Raw genomic sequence first — 26,112 nt, forward strand, 5'->3', positions numbered from 1 at the left:
CAGGTACGATAGAATTTAACACGAGAAAGTCATATAATACATATTCCAATGTAAATAATTGTTATAAAGTGAAGTTTCATAGCTTAATAACACATATTCTGTGTTGACAGATATGTTTAAATGATCACAGACAAATTATAATTAATTTATCTTGCTTATATCCTTCCATAATGCATATAAGTTACATTAAATGCCACATATTGTCGACCTAGACTTCATATAGTTTAAATTTGCCATTATATTTATGCAGCAAGGATCATTAAGAATGTGATAAGAAGAATTAGAATATTACGCTTCTATTATAGGAGGCAGTAATTAATGAAGTTTGAGATTACAATTGGTGATAAGAGAAGAGACTTGAATTAATTATTATCAAGAGACATAAAGTTAACTTTCCGTACCCGTTACGAAGTACGTTGCCTTGTGGACTCACTCTGCAGATCATCGAACATGCCTCATCCATCAGCATGAATATATAAAGTGATTAGATTTTTCGGTTCACGTAAACATCATTCTTTAAATTCTGACCACTCAAAATGTTAATCCGGGTAAGTAAATTTATTGTGAATATCTTTATGTATACTAAGCCAATGACAGCTGAGAAATCTTAATTTGAAAATGACTGTATATCTTGTTACTTAAATATAATATTATGTGAAGAAGTAGAAATTAATCTTTTGATATAATTTCAATAATAATTCATGTTGTTCGCCGTCTTAAATCACGAAGTGATTTACGCATATCATATATATTATTACTTTAATGTACCGAAGTACATATGATATTTCCATGCAGATATTCTGCGTCATCATACGATGAAAGAGTAATGGAACGGCGCTTATTCCGTCGGATCCCGGCCAACCAGTCACTCATAACGAGTGCACCTCAGCACATGTGTGGACTTCGGTCCTACGTTCATAGACATCTATGACGTAGTGCAGAGGGCGGCCACTAGAGGGAACCAAAGAGTTGGAGCTTAATCTGAGACGATTCTGTCCGGCGCCGGGGTGGTATCCGGTGTGGCTTAGTGGATAAAGCATCAGCACGTAGAGCTGAAAACCCGGGTTCAAATCCCGGCGCCGGAGGGGATTTTTCTCCGTTCCATTACTCTTTCATCGTATGATGACGCAGAATATCTGCATGGAAATATCATATGTACTCCGGTACATTAAAATACTAATATAAATGCTAGGGAGGTGATAAAATTGTAAGGTAAGCAGTCATAATTGGTTGAAATACGTCGTTCCGTACCGTTTTATTGGTCAAAAGTAATATGGCGTAGTAAATTATAAAATAGACTATTTACATTATCAAGTACAGAAGTTTGTACGAGCTCGATCTGTCTCTTTTTCACAGATTTTACTACTTCAGTTCGCTATATTGTCATTTGTTTCATCCGAGGAATCTGAGGAATACGACTATATTGAAGAAAGCTATGATATTCCTGAAGAACGACTGAGATTAAGCGCTTCGGACTACTTAGCAGATTATGGCGAAGTCAGTTTTTCGGGCAGTGGACTTGAAGTCGTGGAAGGAGATGCAGTTGCATTGTCTGCAGGTAGTGCGGGTAATTCCGTTGGATTGGTATCAGGTGCCGCCAGTAGTGCTGCAGGATGGGCATTAGGTGGCTCCAAGAATGACTTCGGATTAACAGCAGGTGGCGCTAGTGCAACATCGAGTGGCGTTGGAAGCGAAGTAGCCGTTGGTTCAGCAGCTGCTGCCGCTGTCAGTACAGCGGTCGAGACGCACAAAGAAACGAATCGCGTGAAGACCATAACCCTCAAAAAAGAAGTTCCCGTGCCTCAGCCGTATCCGATACAAGTAGAGAAACGTGTACCGGTTCCTGTACACATAGAGAAAGCTGTGCCGTTTCCAATTCAAGTGGAAAAATCTGTACCAATTCCTATAGAGGTTCCGAAACCAGTACCATATCCCGTGGAAGTGAACCGTCCTTATGCTGTTGAGGTGGAGAGACCAGTTCCATACCCTATAGAAAAACCGGTGCCTTTTCCTGTCAGAGTACCAATCGACAGACCATATCCCGTTCACATTCCAATAGAAAAGGAAGTTCCTGTTCCTGTAGAGGTTAAGGTACCGGTGCCACGCCCTTATCCAGTCGAAAAACCTTATCCTGTTTACGTCGAGAAGAAAGTTCTCGTTCCTGTTCGTGTACCGCAACCCCAGCCTTATCCTGTGACAGTCAGAGTCCCTGTAAAAGTGCCTGTTGTCCACAGGTACCCGGTTAAAGTTCCAGTAGACCGACCTTATCCAGTTCCGGTACCTCAACCATACCCCGTACCGGTGGAGAAACGTGTTCCATTCCCTGTTGAGAGACGAGTGCCGTATCCCGTCCAGGTACCAGTAGATCGGCCCGTTCCTGTGCCGTACCCTAGACCTTACCCATATCCAGTTGAAAAACGAGTGCCTTATCCCATCGAGAAACAAGTCGCAGTTCCAGTCGAGAGTAAAATACCATATCCATTCGAAATACCTGTGGAAAGGCCTTATCCAGTGCCAGTACCAGAGCCATATCCCTATCCAATTGAGGTTCCCATAAGGAGACCAACTCCATGCTCATCTGGAGGGAAGTGCAGGAAAGGGTCCAAGTTTAAAATGTCTGTTGAGAGTAATAAAAAAATGGAAGTGCAAGCATCAGAAAGCTGTATGAGGTTTGGTGTCGGCTGCAAGACAAACTGAACAAGTAGCCTAGGTAAGAGTTTCACCGACCCTTGAGTGATTGTAAAGGAGGCTAAAACGTTAAAATTTTCATTACGCATGGTCAGAAACATAAACGTTCTAAATTTGATATTTGTAATGTCGTCGATGTGGTTCAAACTTCAGCGTTTCTGTTTACGAATGGATTCAGTTATGTAAACCAAGTTGTAAAATGTAAAGAAAGTAATTAATTTGAAATAAGAGCATACAGGGATTTGCCTTCAGCTTTTATATTGTATTTACCCAATCCCCGTAAATTAATAATGCATTGTTTTCGCTTCAAAACCCGACGTTTCACAGATACTCCCCTACAAACTACTAAAATATACTTAATTCTTGGAAAAAGTAAGTTTGGGAGATTGTTAAAAACATGTTTTATTGATATGTATGTCAACATTGTTTCATTATAATATAACGTGAGTCATGGAATAATAGTGGGCCCCACATTATGCAACGAGCCTATAATGGTAGTAATTAAGACGCAAGTATGATTGTTTATAAAACTCGCTTGCGCTCGTTTCATAATTTTCATACAAGCGTCTTAATTACCATTATAGGCAAGTTTCATACGACTTTTTATGCTCGACCATATTCCTAACTTGAAAGTATTGAAAATTAGGTCTTTTTATGGTTATGTGCGAACTGACTTGAATTGTGAGATGTGCGCAGACGCGAAAGTATTGATTTTTTTCCGAGGCCGAATGTCATTGACCTTGGCACAGAATAAGAATGAACATTAATCTTGATATAACCTGGAAATTGATTTAGAATTGAAAAACGAGATGACAAATTGAATTTATTTGAATATTATTTACAGTTAACGCTAATTATTATAGTAACAGAACATAACCTTCTGCGACAGTATTGGATTTCCAGCCTCCGTGACTTTTCGCTAATTGTCTGTCGATTGCATATCCGAGAATAATCGATATAACGGTACAAAGCTGATTTGTGATTGGCTGAAGATCTGTACTTTAATGACATGCATTAAAGGATACTACCAGGTGTATAATTACTACATTTCGGCATGGTCGAGCATAAATAATTATGTGCTGTTATGGCATACGCAGATATGTACATTTTCCCTATTTTACAGGAGAGCAATTTTAAAGTTGTTTCTTTCAGGAAAAATGAGGGAAAAATTGGAAGGATTATTTTTTTTTATTAGTATCAGTATTGGCTAGTAATGGAAGTAGACATTCTATGTTTTGCAATAACGTTAAAAACAATACTTTCAACATATTTAGACAAAATATTTTTGCTGATATTGAACATATCAGCTTCTGCTATAACAGCACAGAATTAATTAAAGTAGATTTTGAGTTTTCGTACATATTCCAACATATCTTGTATAAGAAACTCAGTTTTATAAAGAAAACTGTACAGTATATCTGCTTATGCCATCTAGGCAGAGATTGAAAATTAACAGGTGCAGTTTATTTTAACAAATGTGTTTATTCCAAAGCATCCCAGTTCTTTTAGAATTTTAATTTTTTGTTTGCTCAAGAGTTATACTTATTAATTACTAAGAAGAATTTCATATTTCGTTGACAAATGCAAAAGAATAATATTAATACAATTTAAGAACTATACGTTCGTAATAAATACTTTTAAATCGTACAAATGTATTACTAGTTGAGTAATGCATTATGGAGTTCAACTGCTGTAGTTAATTTTATGAAACAAATTCGATTTATTAATTTTATCGTTAATGCACAGTAATTCACATTATTATGTAAGAGCTTATTTCTGATACTAGATCTCATTGTAAATATAGTATGAATTGTAGTAATTTAAAACTAATAAAATTTATCCCCTTCAAGATATAAATTAAATTCTTTGGTTGCAATTACGTTGTAAATCGGTAAACGAGGTTACTAATTTAATAGTTTCAATATTCTTCATTTTTCTATGTGAACTTTTAACACATATATCACTGATTAAATTTCTAACTTCTTTACCGTGTTAATATTTAGGATTTACCTTGCTTGACTAGTTTGGAAGTCTTGTCCTTCATTGTCCAAAGCCTTAAGTCCAGATTAGCGCGGGATCTCCATTAGGTTTTGGACAATGAAGCACAAGACTTCCAAACCAGTCAAGCAAGGCAAATCCTAAATATTAAAACGGTAAAGAAGTTTGCAATTCAATCAGTTCAATATTCTGTTTATAATTTGTATTTTAGTGAAACTGTAAAAAATTAATTAACATGATTATTTTTGCTTGAAGGAATATTTGTTAATGGAAGAAATACATCAGTACGTTATCAAATATACTCTTCTAAACTTATTACCAACTTGATTATAGGCTATTTGTTCTCAAAGTAAACTTACCGCGATGTAATCACTGAAATTCTTAGTGTTATTCCATATTATGTTAAATGTAGCTTAAATATGATTGTTATATAGCTATAATTGAATCATGAAATTTGTACAGTCTATTATCAGTACATAATAATATGAAGTCGTTTCAAAATTTTTTTCCTATAACTGTGCTTCGGCCAATTCATACAGATCTAATCATCCCCGCTTAGACACAGTTCTAATAAATAAACTTGTGGAGATACCGACAGACAGTGGCCTTCGAAACATTAATTCTTACTGACAATTCACAGTTACTGGCGAGTGGCTGGTCTTCCAGTTTGGTGGATATAGCTTCATTCTCTACGTAAAGACGAGGAGAACTGAGAATGAAGGAGACATTGATGTCATCCCCACTTTGAACTAACAAGCGAGAGATTTGTACGGTAAAAGAAAGAAAAAGGATTTTCAGTATAATATTTTGGTTAGTAGCTTCAGGTTCTGTCTGTCCGTGGCGTGACAGCGCATAAAAAACTAAGGTCGACTGGTGGTCTCACGCCCACATGCCTAAGCAGAGGTGAACGATCATCCAAGCAGGTATCGTTCTGTCAAGGCTGTGATCCCCAGAAGCCGTTATAGCTGGTTTTAGGAACCGGATTTCGCTGTCCAAATCCATGACGATGCTGGTGGGCACCAGTCCCATACACTGGCCGAAATTTCTTGAGAAGATTCTTCCCCATGAGGACTCGAACCAGAGTAGCGGCAGGTTATCAGTACAAAAATGTACACTGGTTCAGTAGCCAAGTACTGTGTTAGAATGTTACTAATTTACTGATTATTTCTATTATTTGAATACCATACCGTATAACTTTAATTAAACCAGATGAAGAAATATAATAAATTGTTTGTTAGAAGGATTCAGGGTTCTTGTGGCATCTGCAGTTTTAGGCTATGTTTGTTCTTTAAAATAAATAATATATATAAAATAAACAAAATTTGAATTAAATTCATGCTGATATTAATTATCTAATAAATAGTTTAACTTTACTCTTGCTGCAATGTGAACTTTTCCACAACTTTGTTGTTTATCCACTTTTCAGTAAATCGTGTATCTTTTCCAAAACACTTATGATTAACGATTGAAAATTTATAACAAAGCGAGAGAAGCAATTTCAACATCAATAAGGTAACAAATTAACGTATATGATATTGTACCCATAACTATCACAAAATGAAAGAACAAAATATCAGTTTTTATTTTGAAGAACATTAAAACTAAATTGCTATTAAACAATACCAAGTTCTTGAAACTTCTAAAATTGTCATAATTGTATGTTTTACAATCCACTACATTTTTTTAAGTGTTGGTTTGTGTTTAAAATGTTTTTAAAATATCGTATTATTTACTATAATAATAATTTTTTTAATAATCATCACTATTCTATACAATCGGAGTTACTTGATTCCTTAAATTATGTAGTTTCCTTTCACAGCAAGAAATGAGATGTCTAATTAATTGCATATTGAATATTGAATATATAGTGTGCCAGAAGAAAACTAGTCCGCATAACTTGGAGACTTTTTATTGTGTTACACATAACATTGGCAAGGCACATTCATAACACGGGGATATTACTGTAGTATATTATATAAATCCAGAGTTATAATTCAAAATCTTCAATAGTGTAATTTTACAATTTTTATCGACTACATTTTCGGCTCTTCTACGCTCGCTGATGTTTTTGCGCAAATATCGTTATTGATATTCCAGTTTTCCCGCCGCTCTTTATATCCTGTCCCACCGGATGGTTATGTCTCAGGTTCGGCGAAACGGGGGAAGTCATGTGACAATTACTTTATGAGACCCATTTCTTTAAATTATTTTAAACAAATTATAAACTTCCTCCAATTTCGAACAGCAAATGTTTTCAGGAAAGGGCCTAACACCCCAGGCACTAGCCTTTACAGAGACGTCAGCAGGAACGGGTGGGGGGGGATCGGGATGCGACATAACCACTCTCGGGCGAACAGTAGCTTTTGTTGAACTATCAAGAGTAATATTTGTTTCGAAATAATATATTTTATATTGTTGCTCTTAAAAATAGTTTGTAATAAGAATAGAATATATCATTTATTGCCGTTACCTGCGTTGATTCAAAAATAAACTGCTCGAGTGAAATAATCATAAAAGAAAATTATTTTCATAAACAAAATAAAATAATGAAAAACCTTTACCATTTTTAGTAATCTAATATAATTTCATATTAATTTATTTTCGAAAGGCAATGTTAAATAATTTTATATTAATCAATATTCAAGAATTAATTGTTGCTATTGAAAACCATTTATATTTCTCACGAATTAATTAATAACAATTTGTATGCTATTGAAAGAGTTTTTTTAAAAATAAACTCACAATATAACGCCAAGAATATAAAATGAAACGTGCTAAATTACACAGTGTGTGTTCGTATAGATTTTGAATTTTGCGTCTCTACTTTCAAGGTTACTGGAGCGATGGTTCTTAAAATATTGCTCTCTAGTATTAGTATAAGGGTACATACAAGTTGGAGCGACGATAAACGATAAAAGAAGCAGCGATGCTATATCAGAGAGAATTGAAGCATGCATTGTCATTGAGGTGTGCATATTGGAGTAACGATAAAAGCGAAGATACACGATAAAAGAAGCAGCGATGCTATATCAGAGAGAATTGAAGCATGCATTGTTATTGAGGTGTGCATATTGGAGTAACGATAAAAGCGAAGATACACGATAAAAGAAGCAGCGATGCTATATCAGAGAGAATTGAAGCATGCATTGTTATTGAGGTGTGCATATTGGAGTAACGATAAAAGCGAAGATACACGATAAAAGAAGCAGCGATGCTATATCAGAGAGAATTGAAGCATGCATTGTTATTGAGGTGTGCATATTGGAGTAACGATAAAAGCGAAGATAAACGATAAAAGAAGCAGCGATGCTACATCAGAGAGAATTGAAGCATGCATTGTCATTGAGGTGTGCATATTGGAGTAACGATAAAAGCGAAGATACACGATAAAAGAAGCAGCGATGCTATATCAGAGAGAATTGAAGCATGCATTGTCATTGAGGTGTGCATATTGGAGTAACGATAAAATCGAAGATACACGATAAAAGAAGCAGCGATGCTATATCAGAGAGAATTGAAGCATGCATTGTTATTGAGGTGTGCATATTGGAGTAACGATAAAAGCGAAGATACACGATAAAAGAAGCAGCGATGCTATATCAGAGAGAATTGAAGCATGCATTGTTATTGAGGTGTGCATATTGGAGTAACGATAAAATCGAAGATACACGATAAAAGAAGCAGCGATGCTATATCAGAGAGAATTGAAGCATGCATTGTTATTGAGGTGTGCATATTGGAGTAACGATAAAATCGAAGATACACGATAAAAGAAGCAGCGATGCTATATCAGAGAGAATTGAAGCATGCATTGTTATTGAGGTGTGCATATCGGAGTAACGATAAAAGCGAAGATACACGATAAAAGAAGCAGCGATGCTATATCAGAGAGAATTGAAGCATGCATTTTTATTGAGGTGTGCATATTGGAGTAACGATAAAAGCGAAGAGACACGATAAAAGCGACGAAAAAGAAAAGTTCCATTTTCTTTGCTCTTGTCGTTCATATAATCTCTGATTAAGATAATTTTGATCTGTATAATGACCGGTGGTTAAGAATATATCCTAATATTAATAGATTTATTATTATTTCGGCATATTAAATTAATTGTTGTAGATATTGGCAAATTGATCAGTTGTGTATTTATTCGTGATAAATTATGTGATCACAATAACCAATCACAGCACAACGAATTTATACTACCTTTGGGATGAGAAACGGGTTCAATTTTGTACGTATTTACATAAGTTATATTAAACTTGAACCTAGAAGCTGATATTTCCTATGTCTCTTCTTTCATTAAGTGGATGTATAGAATATCTTCTACTGATAAATCAAAATGTTCGCTTCCCGCGTCCTCGTTGCTCCGATATGAACACTTGATTCTTTGATAGTACTAAAGCGTCGCTAGGTCATTTTTTTATCGTTTATCGTTGCTCCAACGTGTACCTACCCTAAGACATACTACTTAAGGTACGTTTTCTTCGGTGCGACTATTGCGATGATCGTTCAACGGTGATCGTGCAACGATAATCGTTGAGCACTATTTCTTTGTATTTTCTATGGAGCCGTTTTCCTCCGAGCGACTGCCTCGAAAATACAAAGAAATAGTGCTCAACGATTATCGTTGCACGATCATCGTCGAACGATCATCGCAATAGTCGCACCGAGGAAAACGTACCTTTAACAGTTGAAGTCACTTAGGAGTCCACGTTTCCCTATTCGACATTGAACTAATTATTTGTATGCTTACTTAGTCCAGCTGCAAGTGTATCCGATGCGTTTTGCTTATATTCGGTAGTTTTCAATTCAGTAGAGTTAGAAAGAGATTGAGTTTCCTCTGTATTATTAAATAATTCATCGAACATTATATTATAGTCTTTTTCTGAATAATCTATGGAATTATTAACTTGATCCTCTGTAGATTGTTGTTCTGTGCTCGTTTCTCCATATTGTGTTACATTATATTCTGTGTCTGTATTTGTTGGTATTATTGTTTCAAAAGTTGTTACGTCTAAAATCGTAGGTGATTTTGAAGTGTTTTCTTTTTCTGTCAATATTATAGATTTCTGTATTTTTGATTGATTTGAATTTATTTTTGTTTTAGTCTCTTTAGCTAGAGGGGTGGGTATTTTTTGTTCTGGTCGTGTGGTAGTTGTATCAACAGCATTATATGTTCCTTTAGATTTATTATTAGTTGTTGATACATTCATTGATACATCCATGTTATGACCATGTACAGGAGTTTCATGAGCAGTCTTATTTCCTTTTGAGTAATCTGGCCCAGTACATGGACTTTCTGCAGCTTCATGTTGCTGAGTGACGTTTTCTTTTTCTTCGTGTTTATTTTGTTTCTTATTGTGATGATCCTTATCTGGTCTTGTTTTCACATGATGACTTTGGTTGTAGTTTAATTGACTATTTATTGGTTTAATTTTATCCTTCAAATTTTTATCTTTCTTCTTATTTTGGTCTTTATTCTGGGGCTTTGGAGTTACGTGCTGTACTGATGATTCATCATTCTCTTCAGGAGTATCGAAGAACTGTTGCATTTGTTGGTTTGATGGAGATAAGTAAGGGTCGAGTTGGTTGCCATAGTCATCGGGCTGGTGGAAATGATCACTTGCGTAGTCTAGAGACGGGTAATACTGTGGTTTTTTAGATATCCCGTTGTATTCTGTGTTACTTTCTAGTAACTGATTCTGGTTCCAATATCTGTTATTGTAGACGTCAGCACCCGTCTTCCAAGGTTGGTAAGTGTTTGGAAATTTGTAAGAATTGTCTCTGTCAGACCATAGCAAGTTTGTTGTGGGATTATAGTAGTTTTGGCCATACTGGTTGTAATAATTTTGACCCAGTTTATTATAATAATTTTGACCCAAGTTATTATGATAATTTTGACCTAAGTTGTTATAGTAATTTTGACCCAACTGATTGTAGTAATTTTGACCCAGCTGATTGTAGTTATTTTGACCCAGTTGACCCAGCTGATTATAAGTGTTTTGACCCAACTGATTGTAGTTATTTTGACCTAGTTGACCCACCTGATTGTAATTGTTTTGACCCAACTGGTTGTAGTAATTTTGGCCATTGTATTGCTGCTGTTTTTGACTTAAATAATTTTGGTTCCCGTAAAAGTTACTCATTCCGTACTGTGGTTGATATGGTTGATAATAAGAATTTCGATACCGATTCGTTTGTCCTGTTCTTTGAGCGTAAACACGATTGTTTCCACTATTAGAATATCTTTGGTTATACATATTATTTCTCAAGTTTAGGTTGTTTTTATTAGTTGGAGATGGGAAACCTTGACCAACATTTTCTCGGGCTGAAATCTTAACGTTTGCTGAATCTGATCCTAAGTTTCTGTAAATGGGATTTCTGTTCGAATTTACATTTCCTATCGCAATTTTTGGTCGGAAGGTAGGTTGAAATACATTCGCGTCTCCATTTGTGTTTCTCATTTCTTTTTCATTTTCAGGAACTGAAAACCTTTCATAATTTTTCTCACGTTGATCTATTCCTGATTTGAGTATTGGAGCATATATATTCGGTACTTTTTGTTTCGCTCTAGTTTCCTCACAATCATTTTCCTTAGGTGTTTCCTCGGCATATAATGATGATTGATGCATATCATTATATCTCTTTGAATGTTCATCCATATTTGTGTATTTTGTAAGTGGTTGATGATGTGGATTAAATGTGTTTCTTTCCCACTTCAAAATATTTCTGTCCCCCCCTCTCCAGTGATCAACTTCGTTTCCGTTACTCATTTGTACATCAAGTTGATATGGAGGATTATAAACATTATTAGACAGATGCATATTGTCCTCAGCCCAATGTTGTTGAAATCCTGGATTTTCTGCCTCTCCGTTGACTCGTATGAAGCCCTCATTTTCCGGATAGTAATCTGCTTGCGTAATAATGCGTGGATCCCAAGGAATTTGTACGCTATTCGAACGTCGTAAATATCGTGGAATCAATTGTGTGGTCGTGCAGCAAACCAGTAGAGCTGATACTAGACCGGTAACCTGTGTAACAAACATACATGTAAATACAGTATACATTGCGTTGTATAATTTGGTTACGGATGTCATAAAATAACCAATTATACTGTTAATGTCAATAGACTGACAGAATTTAAATGATCAGATTGTGTGTCTATAAAGTTTCTCTGTCGTTCTATGATTGAAGACCTGAATTGACAAACATCCAAAGTCCATTGAAGTAGATTTTTAGGAGAGCAAAGAAAGTGAATATGCTTACAATATAGAAGTATTGCAATCAATATCCCTATGATTAAAAAATACAGACTTAGGCCCATATTCACCAACGAGTAAAGTAATGTGCCCTAATATGGAATACTTTTTACATTTTTGTCATTAACTCCATTAAGGTTGATTATGATATTGATTGATCCTTCATATGTAGAGAGCAATATTGTTTCATCTGCATTGGAAATACATTACATTTAATAAGTGCAACATACCGAGCAGTGTTCCATATTAGGCATACCCTGTTCCTAAATTGGTATAGTGAATTTATATTTTCTATAAAACAAGAAACACGTTTAATTAGTAAAGAACATTTATTTCATGCAAATATATGGAAATTTTTTTGCAAATGTAATATGTTCGTCCTTATTTTGTAAGACACTAAAAATACTTTTATTACGATACCTTCCTCCTCAAACTATATACTTTGAAGGTCCCATTTTAACGCGTGATATTTACATTTCGTACAGAAGAGGTTTTTTTTTTTATTTCCATCACAGATTATGCCTATGTGAGCCCAGTTCTTATATATCTGACACTGCACCCAATCAGTTTTGCTCGCCGACCATAAGCCTGCACAGTATAACATTCTGCATCACTTTTCATCGCTGGAACTAGAATCTTAGTCTTCAGTTTCGGATATTAGTTCATCAACTGACGAATCTTCAGATTCAATGCCTTTAGATGTCTTCTTAGTTCCCCAAAGACCACGTCTGGCACTTCATTTGGGTGCTTTTGAAACTCCTTTGTCTTTTCCATCATCCATAATTTGTTTGAAGTTCATTTTTGTAGGGAGAACTTGTTAGAACTACTGCAGTTCCCCGTTTTGAACCACGATTACTTGGTGCCTGAGTGGATATTGGGGAAAGGGAATCTAATTTATCAACACTTACTTCAGATGTTCTGTTTCTTGCTACAAAGACAGTGTCTGTCACTTCAATTGGGAAATCATAGTCGTGAAATTTCTCTTTATCAAATGATAAATGTCAGTTTTTTTGGAACCCATTAATAGTAGTTTCCGCTGTAGCTGCTGTAGCATAAACTCTTCCGAAGAGTTCTGAAACTTGATAGTGAGTCACTGACCTTACAGGATCCCTGTGATTAGCTACCATGTCCGAATTCCCTGGCCATAGCAAGTTTTCAAAGGATACATGAATGCCATATGAATAATGGTAGTAATTTGTCATTATTATTATTATTATTATTATTATTATTATTATTATTATTATTATTATTATTATTATTATTATTATTATAGACTATGAAATATTTCTTACGTCATGGTTAAGTATCACGCTTTCTAAATTAAGAAATATTTCTTTCGTGATCGCAATATGAAATATTCCACATTGAGACACATGCTAATATTTCGCATCAGGCTCATCTCGGCCATTTTACTTTCAAGCTTTTTCACACGTAACAACTGAATAAATTCTCTGGACATTTGTTGTGATATTAGTCCATCTATACATAATATAAAATACCAAAAAATTATTATGGTAATGCTTACATTGCAATTGCAGCAAATATTTCAGTGTTAATTACTAAAATATTTTCTTGACGCTCAGATGAAAAACACGCACTTCCATTTCGCCGACGAGCTTTGTCTCAACTAGAACCAGTTAAGCTCGTTCAGGGCTCCCTTTCCAGTAGTTCTTCATGGGTTTCACAAGAGATAGCAATTTACGGATATTTTATTTCGGTATTTCACATTAGGAACTTATTCCACATTGGGACAACTTTAATATTTGCTGTTATCATAGATTTTTAAAACTTTGATAATGTCATTATGTCGGATAATGCTCAGTTCTATATTCACCACAGGATTTTTTATCCTGGTTTTCTGAAACTGAGTTTTCATTTCAGATTGAATTTGGTCATTAATTTTTTCATACGGAATCACGGAAATAATGATTGGAAATAATAAAGCACCTTGTAAAATATCAATAAAATTCGTTATGAAAATAAACATATTGTGACAGCGACGTGAGATTCGAACTCACGACCAGCGTCCCGCAAGAGAGCAGATCGCGCGAGTCGACACGGGCCCCACGGAGCACTGAGGGACGGCGCGCGGAGGAGAGACGAGAGGGGAAAGGGCCTACGCGGCGAGGGAGTTTGCGCGCGCATTTTCTGCTTGCCTAGAGAGGCCGAGAAATCCGTCGAAGTGGAAAAATCGCGAATTCGAACTTTCTCGGTTACGTCGCTGTGGTTATAAATTACGGACGCGAAGGAACGACAGATTCATTCATGATTAGTTCAGTCAGTAAGCCAGTGAACAGAACAAGCCAGTCAGTCTTGTGTACCGGAGTTCGACTCGAGTGTGCGTCCGCAACTGTGTCAACATCCGAAGGCCTGAGTTCGAGTACAGTGGACCGCAGTTGGAGGGACCTAAGTTCGAGTACAGTGGACTGTCTCTGGAAGTCTGTGGTTCGAGATACTGTGAACTCGAGTGACTGAGCTAGAAGAACTGTGAACTGAGAACTGACAGTTCTGATTTGTAAATAGTGCTCTGTGAACATTAGTTAAGATTAACAGTTCGTTGTTGTTCGTAATAGTCCAAGTAAATTGACATTGTCGTCTGTGAAGTGCACCAACGAGCACTGTGTTACTGTGTGGAGAGCAAATCCTATTGTTGAGTTGAAATAAATCTACAATATTCACGGTTGTATGTACGTTAGATGCGTGAAAATAGTTTACCTACCGTTAAGTTAGGACCATTGTTGACCAGAAACGCAGAAAGAAACCTAATACGACATATTAACAAGTAAAGGAATTATTATTGGTTTTGATGGCAGAAAATATATGTGAGAATTCACAATATTTGTTTTTTATTAAAAAAAAAAAGAAAATTTGGGGGTTTGTGCAACAAAATCCTGAAAATATGATACAATAAATGCACAATAGTATGCTAGGAACGCCTGTAATATGCAAAAACATTTGACCTTACATATTTGTCATCAGAGACTGTAAAAATATTGCATACGAAATATTGCACGAGCGCTGCTCATTCGGTCTCAAATTTTGTTAATACTACTGTATCTTCTTTTTATATTGCTTGTATTATTTTATTTGTATTTCTCTTTGTTTGTTTTGTAATTATATTTCTTTATTCTGTATATTTGAAATAAATAAAATTGAAATTGAAATTGAAAATTGAATCCTGACCATAAATACATGGTGTGACAACTCAAATGAAAAGTGAACAAATATATATGACTGACAAAGGTGAGGGTTAAGTTTTAGATAACCTAGGACATCTTCTTTTACACTCTTGGACATATTTCTCGTCACTATCATTTTCTCTTTCATTAATTGAATATTCCAGTCTCCTACACATCACACTCGTATATTGTTATTCTGATTATCTTAGTTTTTCGTACTTTATCTGTCAACATTTCTGCGGTAAAATTTAATCTCAGATAATCCCAACTAACGGAGATAATTTTGTTGGTGAATACAAGGGTAAGTGTTATCTAAGTAATTTTTAGCTAAACTTTACCGACGTTGGTGAATACGGGCCTTAGAGTTGGATTTGGAATTTTTTACAGGTTATTAGCCTATGCAAAACACAACTTAATGTCAGGTAAAAAGTCAAATTCCGTAAATTTTTTACTTTGGATGTTTGTCAACTCTGGTCTTCAGTTGTTTTCTAAATTAAACAACCCTATAGTGCAATACTATGGACTCCACCTGAAAAATATATAATGTTTTAACACAGTCTACTATATACAGTCGCGAAGCTTGAGGTGAGTTTTTGCAAATCTCGCGATAAAGCGCTCCACGCGGTTAGCAACTAGAAACAATAGACTATCCACTGTCGACTTTGGATTTAGAATCGACTGTGTAGTATTTTCATCGAGTGCTAGGTCGTTGCGTATTTCGCATTGATGCTTGTGAAGAAAAATCCTAACATCTATTTCTTATTTTACTTCTAGATGCAAAGAGTGGTTAATAAACAGCAGGAGGGAAGATCTAATGACAAAGAATGAAGCATATTTTTATAATAATATAAAGTTTTGCTCTCTTCATTTCGAAAACACACACTGTATGAATGAAAACAAAAATAAATTAATCTGGAATGCAGTTGGAACTTTATTTGATGTTTCAAATAAACCTGTTCTGTTATTACCTGCAGCTGAGAAACAAAAGCTTTGCACAAATTCTACGTGTGTATCAGCTGATTCCTTGAATAAGTGTACATTTTCAGACAACTTAGGCCTACTTTTTTTTTTCAAAGGATATGTTCTTAATTATAGCTGTTAATTTTGTTGCTATTTTTATTTGTTACTTTACTAGAGACGTAGAAAAAGTAAGTCTGTTACAATAACATTTATTGTGATTGTTATTGCTTAACCTCATCCCACTTTGTTAACTACGTAAGCTTACACTACAAGTACCGGTACACGTAAGTTACTCCCATTAAATCACATTTCCATTATTATTGTTATTATATTATTGTTTTAAAGGGAAATGCAAATTAATATTTATTGTTTCATAGTTCATTATCGTTATAATCTTGAATGAGTGAAGCGATTATAGTAAATTTCAATTCGTTTTGCACAAACAAAAATAATATTAACCTATTTCTTGCAGGTATCTTCGAGTTTATGGTGCAATTTAATATACTTCATTAAAATAATAAATTAACTTTATGCATTTAATATTTCAATAATGGAAGGAAGGTGTTAATATTTCTAAAAGAACACAACGAAAGTGTAACATATTTTGTCGTCTGCTAGGAGAGAGATCTGCAATGATGAGGCGATAGTAGCGATCCTAGTGGTGGGCAACTACCCATGTTTTCATTTTTACTACATATTGAGCTTCGTGACTGTAAAGGCTATAGTAGACTGTGGTTTTAATATATCACGTGTGTAGTATTATATAACTTGAGCTTTGCTACACCATTTGTCCTTACAAATTTTAATTATCAAATGTAATTAATTTGCAAACATTGCACTGTATCTGACGTTTTATATTACTTAATTAATAAAGTACTAAGCTAACAATTTGATGGTTCGAATATAATATTATGAATATGGAGTGTTAATTAATTTTAATTAAGCTTTGTTATTAGTAAACTATTTTGATTTTTCTGAATTATATGACAACGTTATATCTCTGGCATTATTAACGGCAGATAAAGAACATATGGCACAATGTTGAAATAAGAGTATAAGAAGGGAAATTTAACAACATGGCTCTCCTAGTCTGTCTTAGAATATCACAGTTGTCAATAAATTAATAAAAATGTTTGTGGAAACTGACTTATGCCAATTTTCTCAAGCATTGCAGAGTTATAAGAGATAAAGGAAGATCAATATAGGGATGAGAGACGTCGTATAAAGCTTACAGTGAAGTATACCCCTTTTCGAAAAATGTGGAGAAAATAGTAATATGCGTTACAAGAGCGGTATGTTGATATTTTCATGTTCGAGGAAAAGATTGAAAAAGCGAAACGCAGTTGAGCTTTTTTAATTTCCGAGAACATGAAAACAAACATACCGCTCGTGTATCGTACATTATTTTGTGCGAAGATCGTTTATTGCATACCTGAAAGACGAATTTCTAATTAGTTGCAATGAAATCTCCATCTTGGTTTCTCTTCAATGACGGCAACTTTTAAAAACAAAAATATCTATCTTCAAATTGTTGCTATAAAATGTTTGCTGTGTTTACTATATTCCAGCAGGCCGTGATATACGTCTGTCTTTTTCCCCCAGTCTATAAATGCGAACTTAAAACAAACGGTAAGGTTATGTAATGATTTATTTTTCATTTTAATATTTTAACAATATTATTTATATAACATATTGCAGTAATAACATCGGCATCTGGAATCTTGTTGATTTTTTTCACGGCTTCCTTAATGTTACTTGTATCAGGAATGCAATAAGTTTCGTGGAGTAGTAGATTTTACTTAATTTTTGCAAATATTTAAAAACAATAATTAACATTGCAATTTAGGTGAAATTGCAGTGGTAAGTTTCCAATTTATAATTATTACTATGTTAAACGTCTCTAAAAATAAAGTGTTAAAAGCCTAAAGCAGTAAAATGAATGTGGCGCTTAAGCGGTAAGAAGAGGGAAATTGTTATGTGTGTTACGTTGGGAATACTGAATGTGGTATTTCACACTTACCGCGTATTGGTTCTGTGCGGAAAGCAAGCAAATACGCACGATCTCGCACAAAAAAATTTTTCATGCATATTTACATGGGGCGTGCGGTAGCTTCGCGTTTTGGGCGTAACGCTGGAAGCCGGAAGGTCGCGAGTGCGATGTCCGATGGGGTCATGGATTTTTCCATTGGTCTAATTCTTCCAGCCGCATTATGGCCATGGGTTTACTCAACCTCTAACAGAAATGAGTACCAGGGGCATTTCCTTGGGAGTAGAACTGTCGTCCCTACTACTATTAAATACCTATTGTCTGTAAAGTTGAGAGTCTCAACCTCTCAACACACTCTGAGTCGATTTGTCCTGTCAAGGGATTGACTTTACTTTAGATATTATTTACTGTACAGGGTGATCCAGACCACACGTAACAGTAATTTATTTCGGAAACTAGAGCATGAAAATTTTCGAGACAAAAAATATTTATAACTAAACCACATGTGAACTTTCACTTGAGCTTGATTTCATCAATCAGCTATAACAGGAAATAGGGTCAGTGGCGTATCACTTTGAAATTTCAAATGGGAGTCAGGGTCAAATAAGGTACCATTTTATAGAGCTCTTCAAAACAAACAACTTTCATAGGAGATGTTTTCATCAATTCCTACTCCTTGAATGAGAAAACGTACGAAAAGCAATGTCATCAGTATTGAGAAATGTTACAAGACGAAAATGTAAACAAGACAATTAATGTTGACATGTTACTGAAAGGCTTGACAATTCTATTAATTTTTCATAAATTTTCAAACTATCTGCCGTTCTGAGCAGCACACACCTGTACTCTTCTTCTAACATTGTCAGTGACTCCTAATACTTCGGCGTGGTCAAGTGACTGGCAGAGTAGGAATTAATAAAAACGTTTCCTATGAAAGTTGTTTGTTTTGAAAAGCTCTATCAAATGGTACCCTATTTGACCCGACTCTCATTTGAAATTTTAAAGTGATACGCCACTGACCCTTAAATCATTAGAGCTGATTGATGAAATAAAGTTCTAGTGAAAGTTCACATGTGGTTTAGTTATAAATATTTTTTGTCTCGAAAATTTTCATGCATTGGTTTCCGAAATAAATGACTTACGAGTAGGAATCACCCATTGTCTTTTCGTACGTTTTCTCGTTGAAAGAGTAGGAATTAATAAAAACGTTTCGTATGAAAGTTGTTTGTTTTGAAGAGCTCTATCAAATGTTACCTTATTTGACCCCGACTCCAATTTAAAATTTTAAAGTGATACGCCACTGAACCTACTTCCTGTTAGAGCTGATTGATGAAATCAAGCTCAAGTGAAAGTTCACATGTGGTTTAGTTATTAATATTTTTTTCTCGGAAATTTTCATGCACTAGTTTCCGAAATAAATGGCTGTTACGGGTGTTCTGAATCACCCTGTATAGTGTTCATTTTTTCATACAAAAATATTCTTACAATATGAGCGGTTTGAAGTGCCCGAACCTCTAAAAAATTCAGATCAGGTGTTGCTACGTTTAGTATTTTTCCATTCCAAACTGTGAAATCATGCTTGTAGTTCAAATCTTTAAATTTCAACATGAGCTTAATTTCCTAGCGGGTTTCTAGTTTATTTACTCTACTTCACTAGCTTGTGTTGACTGAATGTTACGGTTTATATACGCAGTCATTTCTATTATAATTTATCTTGCTGATTGTAGGTCTACATCAGATCCAGTTTGTTTACTGTAATAACACTTTAAGTTTTGAACTACTCTGAGACCTTTGTGGTCCCAGGAGGCGTTGTTGCTAAATGACTGGGTTCTCCTCTGAGTGTTGTGACAGGAAATTGTGAATGTAATTGAAGCTGCATAAGTGAGGACCGCCACGTCACATTCATGAAATAAGCACAAACAGGAGTATCAGTCCAGCGAATAATCCACGTAACTGAATCCATGAAATGGTAACTCTGCGTGCCAATCGACTCCTGCAACGTTATCAGGATGAAGATGATCGTTTTTTAACAGAATTATCAAAGGGGATAAGTCATGGGGGCGTTACCATAGCCCTGGAAGCAAGAGCCAGCATGGAATATGGTCACCAAGTTCACCAAAACCTAAGGAAGTCCATCGTCAGCAAGCAGGCATCAAATTAATGTTTACTGTGTTTTGGGACAAGCAACGTTTACAGTAGTTGTTGAGCACTTCTTGAATGGAGGTGGGGCGGTGAATAATCAATAATATTACATACAATTTATTGCAGAAGAATCTGAAACCTTCAATTTGACAAAAAAAGTGCAGGATTGGCCAAGAGCGGATTCTTATTGTAACATGATGTCAGGTCTTATACTGTTGCTGCCACTTACTTACTTACTTACAAATGGCTTTTAAGGAACCCGAAGGTTCATTGCCACCCTCACATAAGCCCGCCAGCAGTCCCTATCCTGTGCAAGATTAATCCAGTCTCTATCATCATACCCCACCTCCCTCAAATCCATTTTAATATTATCCTCCCATCTACGTCTCGGCCTCCCTAAAGGTCTTTTTCCCTCCGGTCTCCCAACTAACACTCTATATGCATTTCTGGATTCGCCCATACGTCCTACATGCCCTGCCCATCTCAAACGTCTGGATTCAATGTTCCTAATTATGTCAGGTGAAGAATACAATGCATGCAGTTCTGTGTTGTGTAACTTTCTCCATTCTCCTGTAACTTCATCCCGCTTAGCCCCAAATATTTTCCTCAGCACCTTATTCTCAAACACCCTTAACCTATGTTCCTCTCTCAAACTGAGAGTCCACGTTTCACAACCATACAGAAGAACCGGTAATATAACTGTTTTATAAATTCTAACTTTCAGATTTTTGGACAGCAGACTGGATGATAAGAGCTTCTCAACCGAATAATAACACGCATTTCCCATATTTATTCTGCGTTCCTCCCGAGTGTCATTTATATTTGTTACTGTTGCTCCAAGATATTTGAATTTTTCCACCTCTTCGAAGGATAAATCTCCAGTTTTTATATTTCCATTTCGTACAATATCCTGGTCACGAGACATAATCATATACTTTGTCTTCTCGGGATTTACTTCCAAACCGATCGCTTTACTTGACTGTTGCTGCCACACTTTAGAAAATTTCGGATTTAATAGACAGGTACTTGCATACCCATCTTATTCGCAGGACTATCATGCAGGGATTCTATCATCTGTTTGGACAGCAACAAGACACACTTTCTGGGCACAATTTCCAGTGTGATAAAACTGGCTGCGAAGGAGATCCCAAGGCTTGGAAAGTTATTGTATTTATAAAAAGCACAGAACAAGACATTTTCATTCGCAGAGATGAAACCATTATTTAAGAATATATTTTTTATAGACGAACGCAATAAATAATCCAAATAAAAATAGGTTAAATAACTTCGACATTTTACTTTTCTAAATCAGTGTTCAAAGAGCATTTTGGAATGGAAGTATTGTGATTTTTATGAAACCATACTTTTAACAAAGATGGGATTTAAAATGCGTTTTGACCTTTGAGTAACTACAGTATATACTTACTAGAACAGTCGCCAGAAGAGACATTCCTTCTTGTTTTTCCTTGAATACGTTTTATGTATCTGTATTCTTTCTCGAGGTATTGTTGCCTTCATCAAGATGGATGTCTCTTCTCCACCAGATTTACCAACTGAAACAGAAGGTAAAATGTGATAAATTAAATGGAACATTTAAAAATATTTTTGAAGAAGTACGATATATCAAAGAAAACTAATATTGAATGTTGTAATAAGAGCTTCATATCTCTGTAGAAAAGGATGACAATGGATAAGTAGACTCCATATAGTGCGTGAGGCGCTGAAGTGGTTGGTGTTGTATGGATTTGGATGTTTGTAGGTTATGTTGTACATTGAAGATCATTATGCACATTGCATTACTAAGAGCTAATTTATTTATATTCTTCTTACTATGGTGCGGGGTCCATCGGCCCGCTGCCGCTAAGGAGTAATGATACGTTGCGGTTTGCATCGGCTAAGGAGCAAGATGCGCGTACAGCACTACAGAAACGGTAACATGTATTTTGCTCCAGTAGGCGGCCACGTTAAAAAATAGACGTGGATATTAGTATTAGTAATTCGCGAGAACTAAGGATGTAATGTATCTATAATTAACACCTGATTTTTTAAAAAGAAAGTGAAAGTAGCCTACATAAATAAACGAGAAGTTATAAATAAACAATGGTATATACGTGAATTATATATTACGTCTGCATAATGTAATTACTAGACTTCGTGGAATTGCCACGAGAATCGCAAGGTTTACTGCGCACGCGGTATAGACTGTATGAGAAGGGGGCGTGCAACGGGTGGAGTATGCCTCTGATGTAAACACTGAGCAGTATACTCCGGTTACAATAAAACCTGTATCCTGCATTCAAGAAATATAATGAATGATCATTGAAGTAGGAAATGTCTAAACATGTAAATACACAATTATTTTGTAGTGAGATATATTAACTCTTAAAATTTAATGTAATATACTCACGTCGTCCTTGAATATGTGCATTGCAGTAAAGAGTTACGTACATTTTGAGCGACTGCAAAGTGAACCTCCTCCGATGGTCACTTAAACAGTTTTTTATTGGGGAAATGTACATTCGACATCACACGATGTAATAGGTGCATATTTGAAGAACGGAAAGTCACTACTTTTTAGTACACCAACTTCAAACGTCTTGTCGTGACCGGATAGTACATCGTTTATAATACGAAATTGTGAATAGGCAGAATTTTTAGCAATAATGTTTCTCACTTACATTTCACTTTTTCTGAAATTAGTGAATTGTTATTTTGGATAACGGTTTGTGATACTTTATCCACTATATTAAGGGCTTCTGAGAGTTGTAGTTTAGACGATTCTAACAGGGTGATGCTTTTGGACACGATTTTAAATCAGAATCAATGAACAGAATATCTTCCAATAGCTGTTCAGAAGGCAATGATTTTACAGCTGCAACAGCGGAACTGTCTGTGCTATCCAATGCATCAATTACCTCCATTATTTTGCCGTAATGTTCTGCATAATAATTAACAGCATCCAACCACGTTTTCCAACGGGTCAAGACTGGCTGCGGGGGTAAGGGTATTCCAGGGGCAATTGTTTGGAACAGCAACACACTCATTGTAGTATGTTTGATTGAATTCTTGTCTGCACTGAACAAATGTTAGCTTTGACTATTCCAATCACAGTAATGCAAAAACAAGTGCTTATATAGATATACATTAGCTGTAGTTGCTCTATCTATTTGGACCGGTCACATCTCTTAACATGAACTGCTTATATTACGAGACAGGCAGGTCGCTCACCTCTTCTATACTACCGTACATCGGCAACCTGATAGCATGCTGCGTGTGGCAATTCAACGAAGTCTAGTAATTACTCTTTAATAAGATGCGAATTGAATCGATCTACAAAAAATGGAGGATTTCGATTTGTCTTGATCTATTCGCCGTTAGGATGAAATAGGAAAAATGTCAACATTCAACATTTCGTTCTAAATAGCAATCAGGCAATCCATTATATTTGTTCAATGATAAGAATAAAATGAACACTGACATCAATACCTCATCCACTGTCAGGATCATCGCCGCCGCGGCCACCACCACTATCATTATCATCATCATCATCATCATCATCATCATCTGCACATCTGCCGTCGTTACCACCACCAACAATTTCATCGTCATCACCACCAGTGTCACCATTACCAGCATTCAACTACTACTACAAGTATTATCACCAGGGAACGGATTTATATGGACTAAAAATATATGAAATATGTAAATATATATGTAGTTATTTTTACCAAAATATGGAATTAAATATGGATTTTTACCAAAATATGGAATTAAATATGGACTTAAAATTATAAAAAAATGACTATGTACGTTAAATATTGGTACATTTTAATCAAACTAAACAAAAAATATAATGGACGTACCTTATCTTCCAATGTAGTTTCAACAAAACACAATTTTTATTGTCTGTTACCATAACAATAGGTTACAAACATTTCTTTCAAGTGCTGAAAAGTGAATCTTCTTCTATTGTCTCTGAGGATAGATTTATACTGACTAAAAGAGCGTTCGACGTCACAAGAAGTAACTGGTACATAATTCAATTTCACAATGTCTGCTGGGGATAAGTCCAAGTTAATCTTCACTGTTGATTCACCACTCATCACAGCAACAACCTTTTGTAGTTCTTCATATCCAGGGTTTTTTGAAAGTACAGTGTCCACCTTAGCTCTTACTGCATCTGCAACTTTACCTCTACCACGATTCAGTTGTTCCACAGTACTATTTATAATTTCAAAACTTTCAGATAGTGAAAGGTGCCTATTTTGGAGACTTTTGAGCGTTTTTATGATGCATGAAAATGTATGCTGAATGTGAGCTAAGTCATTCTTCACACTTATGTCACAGGTAACTGTTTTCGCAGTATCAATTGAGACTGCATCTTCAGAGTCCAATGCAAGGAGAACATTGTTAATAGAGTCTATATGTTCGGCATAATATTCAACTGCTTCTAGCCATGTACCCCATCTAGTTAAAATTGGCTTTGGTGGCAATGGAATTTCAGGGTACATTTCTTTCAACACGTTAACTCTACTGGGAGCTTTGAGAAATACTTTTTTCACTGATGAAATCAACAAATCTACTTTAGGGAAATTGTCTCTGACCACTTCTGCCACACGATGAAATGCATGCGCCACACAAGTAAAATGAGTCAATTTAGGATATACAACAGATAATGCTTGTCCAGCTTTGACCATATAAGGGGCAGCATCGCTAATAAAGAATAACACATTATCGTACATAATACCCTTTGGCCACAGGATACCCATAGCTTCGTTGAACAGTTTAACTATAGTTTTGTTATTGCACTTTTCTAGAACATCACAATGTAAAAGAATTCGTTCAGAATATTGTTCACTTAACAAACCGATAACTACATTACCAACAAGTCTACCTTCTTTGTCGGGAGTCTCATCAATGGAAACCCAAATTGAACTATCTTTAATTTCATCTCTTATCTTCTGTATTGTCTCATCGTAGATGGATGGAGCATACGTCTTCCTAAGTGTTGACTCATCCGGGATTGTATGTTGAGTATATTTTTCAAGGAATTCCCTGAAGACCTTATTCTTTAGTTTGTAGAGAGGAATATCAGCAGAGATGAGAGAACGGCACAGGTCGATGTTAAACTCAGATCTTACATTCGATGTTGTTGGTTGTGTTAAAAACAATTGTCTCTGCTTGGAATTTAGTTGTTTGTTGGCCTGATGTTTACTAGTTGTAATGTGTTGTTGCACCAGGAACTTTTGTGTAGATGATACTGCACACTGACACAAATTACAAAATAATATTTTATTGTCAGTTGATAAACCATCTTCTTTAAATTCTGAAATGTAACTTGTTAGTTTTGATTTTAAATTGACTGAATGACGTACTTTTGGCATATTTACCGTCTTTATAGTATGATTTACAAAACTGAACCTATGTGTACTCTGACTGGCATTTAACTGTTGAGCTGCACAACTGAAGTCTGTTAAAAATTTTAAATTAAATTAATACAGTTTTGTAACTTACTTTCCCATTGTTGATAGGACTGCTAATTTTCAAATAACTCTGATGTTAAAGGGATTACTGAACATGTGTTTAAATCTCTATTGTTGAAATGTATTTTTAAAAGTTAATGGAATTTTGTTTTGTTTTATTGTTAAACCTAATATAATATGGACTGTTTTATATGAAATATGGAAAATATATGGAAATTAACGAAAATATGTACTAAACTCTAAAATATGGAAAATAAAAGTAGGATTTTTCAACCCTACACATTGTGAAACATAAAGATAATGCAAAATATAAATTATATTAGCTTTATAAGTAAATATGTATTTACATATAAATCCTTTCCCTGATTATCACCAACATCAGCTTCTCCACTGTCGTTATCATATTTCTACTGTC

The 26,112-nt window shown here is 35.3% G+C and overlaps 2 protein-coding genes and 1 long non-coding RNA gene across 3 annotated transcripts in view; 2 read left to right on the forward strand and 1 right to left on the reverse strand.

Moving 5' to 3' along the window:
• The window catches only part of Dh44-R1 (Diuretic hormone 44 receptor 1), a 1,227,197-nt gene that overhangs the window by 241,050 nt on the left and 960,035 nt on the right, over nt 1-26,112 (forward strand). The window lies entirely within an intron of this gene.
• LOC138711661 (tetra-peptide repeat homeobox protein 1-like) lies at nt 1,273-2,995 on the forward strand (the record flags this gene model as incomplete). Its single annotated transcript, XM_069842793.1, has 1 exon — nt 1,273-2,995. A coding segment is annotated over one exon (1,425 nt), but the record flags the coding sequence as incomplete, so codon positions are not given.
• Nucleotides 8,415-26,112, reverse strand: part of LOC138712601 (uncharacterized) — a 32,523-nt gene continuing 14,825 nt past the window's right edge. Inside the window, exons 2-3 of the long non-coding RNA XR_011335755.1 lie at nt 21,641-21,767; nt 8,415-11,718 (exon numbers count right to left, since the gene is read on the reverse strand). This is a non-coding gene — a long non-coding RNA (uncharacterized lncRNA). The remainder of the gene's footprint in view (nt 11,719-21,640; nt 21,768-26,112) is intronic.

This window comes from Periplaneta americana, chromosome 13, assembly GCF_040183065.1.
Source record: "Periplaneta americana isolate PAMFEO1 chromosome 13, P.americana_PAMFEO1_priV1, whole genome shotgun sequence".
Classification (NCBI taxonomy): Eukaryota; Metazoa; Arthropoda; class Insecta; order Blattodea; family Blattidae; genus Periplaneta; species Periplaneta americana.